The sequence below is a fragment of the Hemicordylus capensis genome, chromosome 2 (assembly GCF_027244095.1).
Source record: "Hemicordylus capensis ecotype Gifberg chromosome 2, rHemCap1.1.pri, whole genome shotgun sequence".
Lineage (NCBI taxonomy): Eukaryota > Metazoa > Chordata > Lepidosauria > Squamata > Cordylidae > Hemicordylus > Hemicordylus capensis.
Window position 1 is genome coordinate 164,660,257 of NC_069658.1, and position 12,166 is coordinate 164,672,422.

The 12,166-nt window shown below is 45.6% G+C and overlaps 1 protein-coding gene across 2 annotated transcripts; it reads left to right on the forward strand.

Moving 5' to 3' along the window:
• Positions 1-4,566: 4,566 nt before the first annotated feature.
• LOC128347371 (transcription factor HES-5-like) lies at positions 4,567-10,394 on the forward strand. 2 transcript variants are annotated; one of them, XM_053301883.1, is made up of 4 exons: positions 4,567-4,777; positions 5,115-5,216; positions 6,993-7,077; positions 9,877-10,394. In XM_053301883.1, exons 1-4 carry the CDS (start codon positions 4,664-4,666, stop codon positions 10,176-10,178), a joined length of 603 nt encoding a protein of 200 aa, XP_053157858.1. In that variant the 5' UTR covers positions 4,567-4,663; the 3' UTR covers positions 10,179-10,394. The 2 variants fall into 2 exon arrangements, with proteins under 2 accessions (XP_053157858.1, XP_053157859.1); XM_053301884.1 differs by having other exon boundaries at positions 6,993-7,071.
• The last annotated feature ends 1,772 nt before the right edge of the window (positions 10,395-12,166 follow it).

Here is a 12,166-nt window from a genome sequence, read left to right on the forward strand (position 1 = left end):
TCCTTTCCATTCTTCCATAAGTGCATATCCATCTAGCAAATGTTGCTGACTGTGTTTTGAGCTGCAGCTCTCCTACAAAAGGTACAGCCAGATCCACTGTGTAATGGAACGCCTGCAAGTGCACGCATTTGTGTGCACATGGCTGGCTTCCTGATATCTATTTCAGAAGCCAGTGCAAAATAGGCAGTTACATAGTGCATGAATACACTTCATTAAGCAGGATAGAAGCAGCTTCAATAATATGTAATTGTAGTGGGGTCTACACTTTCGTACAAGAATAGGGGCAATACAGATTCACAAGAGTATCCCTATTTTCATTTGTGAAATGATAAGAGTATGTATATCAGAACGTACAAGGGTGTCATACTGGGATCCCATGTTCCCCCAGCAGTAATGTCAAAAATGCAATTAAGGTCAGTAGAAGAAAGAGGAGCAGTGTAGCAAGGACAGAGCCCTCCACAAATTCCCAAGCAATGTGTGTGAGTTGCAGCTATCTTAGAACAACCGGATCCAATTTGAGATTAAACACCACCCAACCATCTATATTAACCGAGCACAGAATTCACCAATCAGAATGTGGGGACATCAGAACATAGACATGATATTGTGGATCTCCTCGCCTCTCCCATACACAATGCCCTAGCAGGCCACCAGGAAGAGTCCACAGTCTAGAACTTATCCCATCACAAGCCTCCATACGGCAAAGGTTATGACAGAAGGCAGCAGCTTGATAAACTTTATTACAGTCTTTGACCAGTACAGAAGCATGGAGAAAGGAACAATGTCACACCCATGCAACAATATAGCAACAACATAGTTTTAAGACTATACAGTGACATAGTAAATTATTCCACTACATTAGTCATTAGGTGTTGCTGTATATTCATTGCTATTAAACAGAATTTAGCCATGTTATAAGTAATGCTGGCTTGATGGTATGACAAGAGAAATGAGATATATACTTCATCTCCTCTGCCTGGTATGTCCTTAATCAAGGGTAAAATTAACAACTCACATGATAACACATGCAAGCGGTCTTCTATTGGCTTAAACTTACTAGCCGTCCCCAAGGGTTAGGCTCACTAACTTTGGTGGATGATTTCTGTTCCACTTGGAGGAGGAATATACATGACACCCTGGGTAATTGTGGCCTCTTGGAGCAATATATACTATCATTAAATTATGATCAGGCAAAAAAGATCATTACACAGAGGGTAAGAGACATAGAAAAGCAGAGTGATCTTAGCCTGATTGCTTCCAGATATAATTATCTCAGCTTTTCAACTTACCCGAGGCCAGCTGCGTACCTTACACATTTGCCTACACGCAGGCTGAGAAGGGTCTTCTCTCAGGCCCGTTTTAATGTCCTCCCTTCAACTGCGTTGGAGGGCAGATTTCGAGGGAACCCCTTGGAGGAACGTATGTGCCCATGTGGAGCTGCTGAGGTGGAAACATTAACCCATACTTTGGTTAACTGCCCTTTCTATGATATTGCCCGTTCCATTCAGATCGCCCCCTATCGAAAGAAACATTTGGATTGGTCTGAGGAACATTTTATTGTTTATTTTTAGGAGATGGGCATGAAGAAGTTACCCATAGGATTGCTTGCTTTTGCTCGGAGGCATGTAAAATAAGGTGTCTGCAAACTGGTTTTTAAATTTTTCCCTATGTTATTGTATTGTACTGTATTGCTCTTTGCTGTAGTGTTTATTTGGTCATTGACCGTAAATAAATGAGTTCAAGTTCAACAACTCACGCGAGTCCCTATACAAATTGCAGTATAATAAAACATGACCCACAGCCTCGATGGCCTTTGCAGCACATGGGCAGTAGCGTTCAGAACAGGAGACCTGACCATGTCTACCATGTAGAACCGCCGAGGTCAATACGTCAAAGTGGGCCAGTGCAAATGCTCTGCGGTACTTAAGCGTAATTAGGGCTTGGCAATAATCAGCTGGCTTTAGTACTAAAGGCAAATCTCCATATTTTAAGTTGTTTGGGGGCCCTACTTATCTTCCGTTGCCATTCCATATCTAATATTCTTTGGCTCGCACAAAATAAGCTGCTGAGCTTTCTTAAATAGATGCTTGTATATCCTGGCAGCCTAAACACAGTTGGAGTCACACACAAAAGTGGGGGGAAGCAATCCTTATGCCTGGGCCAGGCAAGAAAGAAGAGTGGCCATTCCAGCTGCCGCCAACAGCATGGTGGCCCAGAGGTTAGAGGCTGGCTGGCAGGGCCCACAGGCAACAGGTCCGTGGGAGAAGGGTTGAGCTCTACTGCTGTAGCAAGGATTCCACACACATCATGTGCACATAACTGCCCACACACAGCACACCATCCTGATTCAGTTATCTCCCAAAATGCCCTTGGGCAAAGCAGCACCTTTGAAATGGTTGGTTCTCTTGTTTAGCAGAGAGGGGAGCAAGTGTCCCTCATCATTCATCCCAGCATAGTGTTCATCTCAGTAGCTGTTGCTAGTGTCTCTGTTGAGGGGTGTGAGGAGAAACATCAAAGTCCGCACACAGCAGAGTATGCTCTGGTGGTAAAGAAGTTCAGCCCAAGCAGAGGCGTAACTAGGGAAAACGGCGCCCGGGGCAAGCACTGAAATGGCGCCCCCCCCGCGCCCCCCGTCCCCCCAACATACTACATTATACTTAGGTTTTTCCTCACAAGCGCCCGCCGCCGCCAAGCCAGGCCACTGACTGGCTGCCAGGCACCAGCAAAGCAATGGGGGTGTGTGCGGGCGGCGCGGAAGGGACCGCTCATGGGGGAGGGGGCACTGACGCACTCCCTTGACTGCTGCAGCGCTGCTGCACTGAGCAGGAAACATTTGTATTAACAATTTTAAAAAAAAATTAAAAAAAAGTTTTTTTGTCATGGCGGCGCCCCCCACGTGACCAGAAAAGATGGCGCCCGGGGCATGTGCCCCCCCGCCCCCCCTATAGTTACGCCTCTGAGCCCAAGAGATTGATTGAGTGTGTGTGTGTGTGTGTGTGTGTGTGTTAGAGAGGGTGTGTGTGATACACACACTGAACATCAGTGAAGTGTGTGTGTGTGCGTGTACGTACACACACCACACACACACACTCTCCCCCCCACCCCCATCAAGGGATGGATCCACTCTGGGTTCCAAGTCCCCTCCCTGGCTTCTCCAAGATAGGGCTGAGAGAGATTCCTGCCTGCAACCTTGCAGAAGTCACTACCAGTCTGTGTAGACAATACTGAGCTAGATAGGCCAATGGTCGGACTAGGAATATGGCAGCTTCCTATGTTCCTATGTGTGTGTGTATACACACAAACTTCACTGAACAATGTTCAACCTGTTCTAGATGGGGTTGCACTCCCCCTGAAGGACCAGGTTTGCAGTATGATCGATTGCAGCTCATTGATCCAGCATTGTCACTAGAGGCTTAAGTGGCCTCTGTGGCTTGAAGCACCTTTTATCAGCTTCAGCTGATATCCCAACTGTGACCTTACCTGGACAGAGATAGCTTGGCCACAGTTCCTCTCTGGTAACCTCTTGCTTAGATTACTGCAATGCGTTGTACGTGGGGCTGCTTTTGAAAATGGTCCGGAAACTCCAGCTGGTGCAAAATAGGCCTACAAGATTGTTAATTGGGACCAGGCGTTTTGATATCACGCCAGTGCTTCATCAGTTGCACGGGCTCCCGGTTCATTTCCAGGCCCAATTCAAAGTGCTGGTTTTGACCTTTAAAGCCCTAAATGGCTTGGGACCGGGTTACCTGAAAGAGTGCCTTTCCCCATATGTCCCAACCGCAAACCCCTGACACCCCCCTTAAAGTATGTTAAACCATACTGTTTAGTAGACAGTGGAGATAACGTCAATGCAATGGCATCTTAGGCATCAACCAACCAATTGATGCCAATTTGGCATCAACCAAATGGCATCAACCAACAACAGCCCTATATGAGATTTTCTTTCTTTCTTTTATACTTCAGCGGATCCAGTTCGGCCTACTTTGTATCTCGTGTTATGGAGGAGAGCATGGGTGTTGGAGCTATTCTCTCCTTCCTGCGCCTTTCACTAAAGCAGCCAGCTCAAGAGACTGAGGGGGCTGCAGCCTGCGTCGCATTGCCCTGGCAACCCTATGAACCTGAGGTGGTGAGTCCGATTGTTCAGCTTCCACAGAACTGTGCTGGCATTTGGAATCCTCCGCCTCACCCCAAGCACAGACACGACACACACATTCTCCCCCCACCCACCCACCCTGAAAAGGCACACACATACCATCTGGTACTCCAATTTCCATCTCAATAGCTTCCTCCCCTCTACCCCTCTCTCTATTCACTCCTTTCATGCTCTTCTTAGCCTCTCTTTATCCCGCATCTCTAAAAGCAGCAGCTGGTCAGCCTGAAATAAAGCCCCCTTTTCAAAATTCCCTCCTGGCTCTCTTCCCCACACTTCATTGGTGTACAGGACACCCTTGTACAAGCCACCACCCCCCTCACGTACCCCCCCCACTCCCTCAAAAAGACAAAAAGAATCTTATGGCTGTTCATTGGGCCGCTACTGTTTGTGAGGGGGAAGAGGAGGGAGAAACAGGATTTGCAGACAATGTGACAGCTGTATCGGGGATGTCCTATAAATTCAAGGGAGGGATGAAGGAGGGAAATTTGAAAATATTCTCAGAGAAACAAGATGAGCCTCGAGAGAGCAGGTAGTGAAGCTTCACTGACAAGAACACGAGTGCTGAGAAGGTGCAGCTGGAGGAGGCCGCAGCTGGAACAGCCAAAACGTCTGGTCTACAAAAAGGTAAGCAAAAAACCCTCCTTTGCAGGAGAAACAGTATTTGGACCGGAAAGGGCAACCCAGATGGGTCATCTGCAGAGGTGGCCTTACTGTGAGGATGGAGTAGAAGCTGCGCAAGACGGGTACCCTTAGGAGACGTTCCTGCTGGATTGTGCCCCCTGTTCATTGCTGGGAGAGGAGGGGATGCTATTTAGATTCCCATACATCAAAATATCTTAGAACAGCTTTGGTCAACTGCTCCCCTGGTCTTTGTCTCTCTTTCCCCATTGTTCCTGCTCACCGTGAGAAGCGGCTTCCCAGTGAAGTCTTCTATTAATGCAGAAATTCCTCACCCCGACAGATCATCAAGCCACTAATGGAAAAAAAGCGACGGGATCGCATTGCCTGCTGCCTGAACCAACTGAAGACTCTGCTTATAGACAACAATAGCCAGAGTAACAAGGTAAGGACCACACTCGAGTCTCCTCTTTACCATGTAATGTCTCCCACTGGGAAGAGAGGACATCCACGGTTAACCTTCAGTCTGCATCCAACACTGCAGATTGAACTGGTTTAACAATATCTCCAATCCCAGCTGGTTTTTCACACCGGGCTTTTTGCTCGCATCTCCTCCAGAATGAAGGTGTGCATTCACATATCGGTCAAGTTTACCCCAAAGTCCCTGCAAGTTATCGGGAAGCACTTCACACAAAATGCAGGGTTTTCACTGCGCATTAGGGTGTAGCCTGATTTATATTCAGGGCTTTAAAAATCTACTTTTTCCATTGGATTTTTTTGGGCAACTTTGAACTTGCAGAAAAGCTTCACAGTAAACCCGCAGGGTCTGTAGTTCTGTGAGTGAGGTAAAGGATGCAGAACTGAATGCTCAGCACCAAACTATAATTCCCATGCCCGAAAAGCCATGACAGTTAAACTGGTGCAGCACTTATATGGGTTTGTAGTGCAGATATCTCTTTATTGGTTTCCCTTCTCCTTCTCCTGTTCTGCCAGCCAGCACCTACACGAGATGGTCTTAATATTTCCATCCTGGGAATGACTAATCCTGTTCCATAAAGGCCTGGCTACCTGTGCAGTGAAATGCAGCCCCCAGGGGACACTCCCATTTGAAGCCTGCTGGACTTCAGGACATGCTGGTCACCACCTCTGCCTTGTGAGATATGTGAGAGATGGAGGGACGTGGGGAGACTCATTTGGCTCCTGCTGCCTCCCAGCAACCGAATTATAGTTTGGAAGGACTGAAGGAGAATTACAGTAGAATAAATTAGCAGTATAGCTGATCTCTTTCCATTTAGCTTGCAAGTGACTATGATGTCCCTCTGTCCCTTGATCCAATTCTGAGCTTCTAACATGAACAAGTAAGCAATGATTTGATCCAATGTGGCAGTTTCCCAGCCTTACCAATGCACAGGCATTCTTTTAAAAGTTCCACCTCCTAACCCTCAGTCATCCAGAGTCACAGCTCACGCACAGGAGCTAGAAGACAAGCCCCTTGCTGCTGCTGCTGCTGCTGCCTTCCTTCCTTCGTGGAATGATTAATGTTTATACTTCCTGTGAGTAGCTGGAAGAGCCAGACAAAACAACAATGGGGAGACACTCAGAAGAGGAACCAAAAATCATAGAGAACTTCTCAAAGTGCCTAAAAAAGGATGATTCATTTTATTGAGTAGATGTTTCACTGCAACAAAGAAGTATTTTATATTAAATGTTTGTTGATAGCTCCTAATAAAGGAGGACAAACCCAAAATGTGTTGGGTCAATAAAAGAACAATTTTTAAACACTTTGTGTTCTCTCATTTTTGTTAACTGGAAGATCACATCTCCTTTACTCTTGGGACATATCTGCACTAGAAACTTTGGTTTAACCTTCATGACTTTCCCAGAGAACATTGGGAACTGTCATTATTGCAAGTGTTCGAAACATTTCTCATGAGAGATCCTAAGCCTCTTCATAAAACTATTTCTCCAGGGTGCCCTAAGTTGGAAGCTATGAACACTAAAGTGGTTCATATTTATAGTGTAGCCATGCCTCCAGCTCACTGGATTGACTTTTGCCTGCAATTATCAACAGTCCTTGCTTAATATGAGCATCTCACGTTGCCATGATTCCTAAGTTTGTTCTCTTTCCTCCTGCAGTATGTGCATGTGTGCGTGTATGCCTGCACACACACCGAATCAGAATCCAGCCAATCTGAACTAATTTATTTTTTTCTCCCATAAGCCACTTCCTAATTCTCGCATGGACAAGGCAGCTCTTCTGGAAATGACTGTGCAGAGGATCCAAGCATTGCAACTAGCAGGTATAGGTGAGAAAGGTTTTCACTGATAACAACATGAGATGCCCGTGTGGGATTTGGTTACCTGTTTTCCTAGTTCTCCTGAGAGATTTGCTCTGCTGTCACTTCTGATGTGGCCAGTATTTTCGTTTGCCTTTCCACAATCAATTTGATTTTGGATATCAGGAAGTGTAAAGAAATTTGTTTATTACAGAATGTATACACTATTTCACTCTTGAATGTTCTCAGAGTGGCTGGCAATCAAAATAATCACACACACACACATATAGATAGATAGATATATGGAGACAGCACAAGTAAAAGCATTCAGACAGGAGAATGAAACCAGAATAAATGAATGTTTTTTAAAAGGCCTGGGAAAATAAGAAGGTATTTGCCAGGTACCAAAAAGACAACTTAGGCACCTAGTGAGCCTCCCTGGAGAGCACATTACAAAGGCAGAAAGCTACCACAAAAATGACTGCCCTTCCAGTCCCCACTTGCTTCCAGTGTGGAGTAGTCTCAAATTCAGAAGTGCAGATACTCTGCATGACAGCCCACCTAGCCATGTCCCATAGATATACGAACCCCCATGACTACTCCTCCACTTAGATAGAAGCAATAAAGGGGGGTGGGGGGCAGGTTCTGTTACAAGTCAAGGATAGTTTCCTAATCCTACAGAGCTCAAACCTAATGTGGTTATTCACCTGGAAGAGCAGTCTGGATTATCATCGGCAATATGTGGTGGATACTCCTTGTAACAGAAGTCAGGAAGAATGGGAATCAGTTGTAATCCAATATTCAGTTATGTAACCAACTGCTGCAGCATATTATTTCCATTTAGACAGCAAGGGGATTTCCCAGGAGGTAAACAATCACCAGGGCTGCATCCTTGCTTGCTTCACTCAGAAAGCAAAGATGACCAGAGAAAGGCCCCCAGCGAAGCTCACAAGGTGTGGGCAGACACATGTGAGGAAAGATGGTATCCAGGTCCCAAACTATTTAGGGCTGTGAAAGTAAGCACCAACACTTTGAACTGTGCTCAGAAACAGACCATCAGCCAGTGCTGCCGTTACAACCCTCTCTGGCATAATGTGTTCCCTAAAGCTACTCCTAGTAAGTGAGGAGGGCTTACAGTTGGTGCATCAGCCTCAACTGGTGACAGGTGCTATATGCTTGGGTGTCCAGCAGTGTTCCCTCTAATTTTTTTCATCTGTGTGTGGAATGAGTTTTGTTCTGGGCGGCAGTATCAAGGCTGTGTGTATGCATGCAGAGTGTGTTTGCATTCAGAGTGAGGCCTTCTTGATTCAACTCGAGTAGGATCTAAAATTAACTGAGCAGACATTTTAAAAACCTGTGAGTGCATGTGCATGCCTTGTTACTTGGTGTCCAGTAACAAAGCTGGACTGATCAGCACCCCAGCTTGCAGGATTGATCCTTCAGGAGGAGTGCAACCCTATCCAGAACAGATGAATTTTTGCTGAGGTGAAAAGGACTCCAAGTCCTGACCAAATAGCATTGCCTCTGAAGACTATGTACTTGAAGCACATTAGGCACTTTAGGGTATTTTAATAGAAATAGGTGCTTAGCACCTTGAATGTTGTTGACTACAACTCCCATAAGCCTCAGCCAAAGGCCACTGCAGCTGAGGATGCTGCGAGTTCTAGAGCTGTTGCCAGTCTGTGTAGACAGTACTGAACTTGATGGACCAAGGGTCCGACTCCGTAGAATGCAGCTTCCTATATCCCAGAACTGGAATACAAGTAACTAAAGGCCCATTCAAAAGCTGGCCTGGATCACAGAATGGATTAACTAAAAAAACCCACACTGACCATCTAAAGAAGAATATATATAAATATGGACATTTAAAATTGTTGAGCTGAAAAGGCCACGGCTCAGCTACAGTTAGGTGTGTCAGGTGGCAACTCTAAGTGGGTTGTGAGTGAGTGGGAATGGGCTCAACAAAACAAGAGAGGGTTGGGGTTGCCATCCTTCCTACAGCAGGTGAAGACCATAACCCAGCTGCATTCTGAGATTTGCTTAATCTTTCGCACATTTACTTTTGCTCATTTTCAAAGGTTTAGCCTTTGAAAAGACAGAGCTTTCTCATTTAATTAATGAATCAATCCAATAAGACCAGGTCAAAATCCATCTTAATCCTGGGCAAGCTTGAGTTAGAGCCGGCCTACACAAACCTGTGCCTCACCCAGATGAATTCAACCCACCACCAGTCACGTATGATGGCCTGCCAGGTGCTGGGCAACCCCACTCCCACTCCAGTGGCAGCAGTCTCAAGCAGGCAGCAAAAAGAGGAGATCTACCAAGTCTCTGGGGGGCTCTCATAGATGCCCTTTGCAAAAGCAGGCACAGAAAGTCAACTCTCCAAGTGCACACCCGTGGTTTCTCCTCCCCATCCCACTCTGTTGTGTGGTACCACCATTACTCACCTGCAGTTCAGCTTACCTGGAGAGCTCACAGCAGCAGGTGGTGGAAGGGTAGAGTTCAACAGGGCAATAGAAGGAATAGGCTAGGAGTACCTGTGGTTACCTAGTGTCCCACTGCACTGAAAGATGTACAAGTTCCCTCCAACCAACATATCTGCTCTTCACCATCCAATGCTGCTGCTGGCTCAGGAAGAAACAAATCGTTTGCCCAACATGGAGATGCTGCCAATTTAGATACGAGGAGGCTACAACAGCAGAAGAAATAATGCACAGCTTTTGCTCCTGTTCCATACAGATTTGCAAGTTGGGTGAATGCTTGATTTGGCTTGGTTCTTCCTTAAGATTTGTGGCAGTGCTCTTTGTATGTGTTCTTTCTCCCCCACAGTGGCAGAGGACAGGGGCTTCCACACAGGATACTCGTACTGCGCCTCTCTTGTTCAAGCCTTCCTCATCTCAGAGACACAGCGGCATCCAGAAGCTCCTAGTCAATCACATGCAGCATTCCATCCCACCTGTGAGAGCACCTCACGGGCAACACCTCCACCAGCATCTATACCAGAAAAGGTCTTCAGCTGGAGTGAAAAGTGTCTAGCTTTTCCTGACCCCAGAGGTTGTGGAAGATCTGCCCCTTCTGCCAGCCTGAGCAGAGCAGGGCCTCAAATCTTCTGGCGACCTTGGTCCACCTGAGTTCTTCTTTACCCAGAGATAAAGAGGGTGCAGGAAGCATCCTGCATCTCCACTGGAGCTTCTAATTTATTTGGCTTTAGGAAATACTTTCATAAAATGGTGTCTGGATTTTTTGCTCCATGGAGGAAAGTATTTGTCCTCTTTTAACAGAACAATTCCCCATATCTTCTCATCATTTCTGTCCCTTAAGTAGGTTTTCCTTTACTTGTTTGTAGGCTCTGCTTCACACTGTACTTAGTGTCACTTGTGTATTTTAATAATAAATGTTGGGGGAAATGGAAAATGCTTGTAAATAAAAGTTCAAGATTTTAAAATGGTGTAAGAATTTTCAATAACTACAGTGTTTGATCCTCTCCCAAGTGGGTCGCGCAACTGCCTTAATCAAAACACAAGAATGCACCTTTTTGAAGAGTGTTGCATGTAGCATTGATGCAGAGAGCAGAGGAAGCACCAATGCCTCAAACTTTCCAACTGTCCTCATTTCCAGGAAAAGATGCATACTTGGAAATTTTAATTTTAAATATTGCTCGTCTTGAGTCAGTCATAAATCATCTTACAAGCCAAAGGAGGATGTGATCTCAAATGTGCCTAGCAACTATCTGACTTGATAATTGGTGTGGTATAGCGGCCTACAAGTGAGCTCTCAGATGGGAAATCTCCAGTTAAAATCTCACCACAACTAGTCTCAGCCCTACTTCCATTCTGTGTTAGGGGGATAATAGTGACCTTTCTTACAGAGATTGAAACAAATATGTGAACTATATAAAAACTTTGAATATTGTTACTGCAATGTTCAGCTGCAAACCTCAAGCCAGCTATAGTGCCAGATAAATCACACGGGCTTAAATGGGACACCAGAGCACCCACTGTGATGTAACATTTTACATCACTCAGAACGTACTGAGAATTATTCACCAAATACACACAGGACAATGTTTCCATGTTCACTTGTTCATACATGCATTTGTGGATGTGTGAACTGACTCCACTATGGTGAGGGAATGTTTATTAGTTATTATATTAGGAAAGTTCTATTTGTGAAGCTTCACCCACAAGGTCTAATATCACAAGCAAGTCGCATGTGTGAAGTTAACTGACCCTAAGGAAAACCCAGCTCACAACATTATTGTATATAGGAACATAGAGAATTTGTCTGCAAGAGTCTTTCCATAAATGGTTCATCGGAACGCAGCCCAGAGGTTTATTTGGCTAAAACCGAAGGAGACGCTGATACTCTCCGTTTATAGCACAATCCTATGCATGTTGGTATTCATAGGAAAGGAAAGGTTGTGCCGTCCTGGCGACCATAGAGCCCTGTGGTTGTCTTTGGTAGAATACAGGAGGGGTTTACCATTGCCAGCTCCCGCACAGTAGGAGATGATGCCTTTCAGCACCTTCCTATATCGCTGCTGCCCGATATAGGAGTTTCCCATAGTCTGGGAAACATACCAGCGGAGATTCAAACCGGTAACCTCATGCTTGCTAGGCAAGTCATTTCCCGGCTGCACCATTAGGTGGCTATAGGTAGCTTCGTATTCAGATGCAAATACCGCTGGGTTCAGGTAAGCTTATTCCCAAGTAAGTGTGCACAAGGCTGCAGCCTGAGAAAATTGCTATTTTGTCAGACGTAGCACCTGCCCCCTCCGCCCCACCTCACAACGAGGTGCTTACTCCAAATGCCTCAAACCGCCTTTCATTTCAACCTCAGATTGCTGCTTCCTTTTGTTCTCAGAAAATGTTGGCACCTAGACTAGTAGAGTACCTCTGATTGCACTCTGATTGTGGGCAGAACACCTTTGCTTTCTGACAGGGAAGAAAATTTAAGTGCAAAGTACCTTTGAGCATATGTAGAGCCACGCTTCCAAAGGAGACTGTTCACATTTTTAAAAAGTCGGCTAGAGACTAGAGGAAAAAGAAGAACATCCGACTCTGACCCCTTCCAACGTTCTGACTTCTACATCAAAACGGATGGGGTTACACTCCCCCGG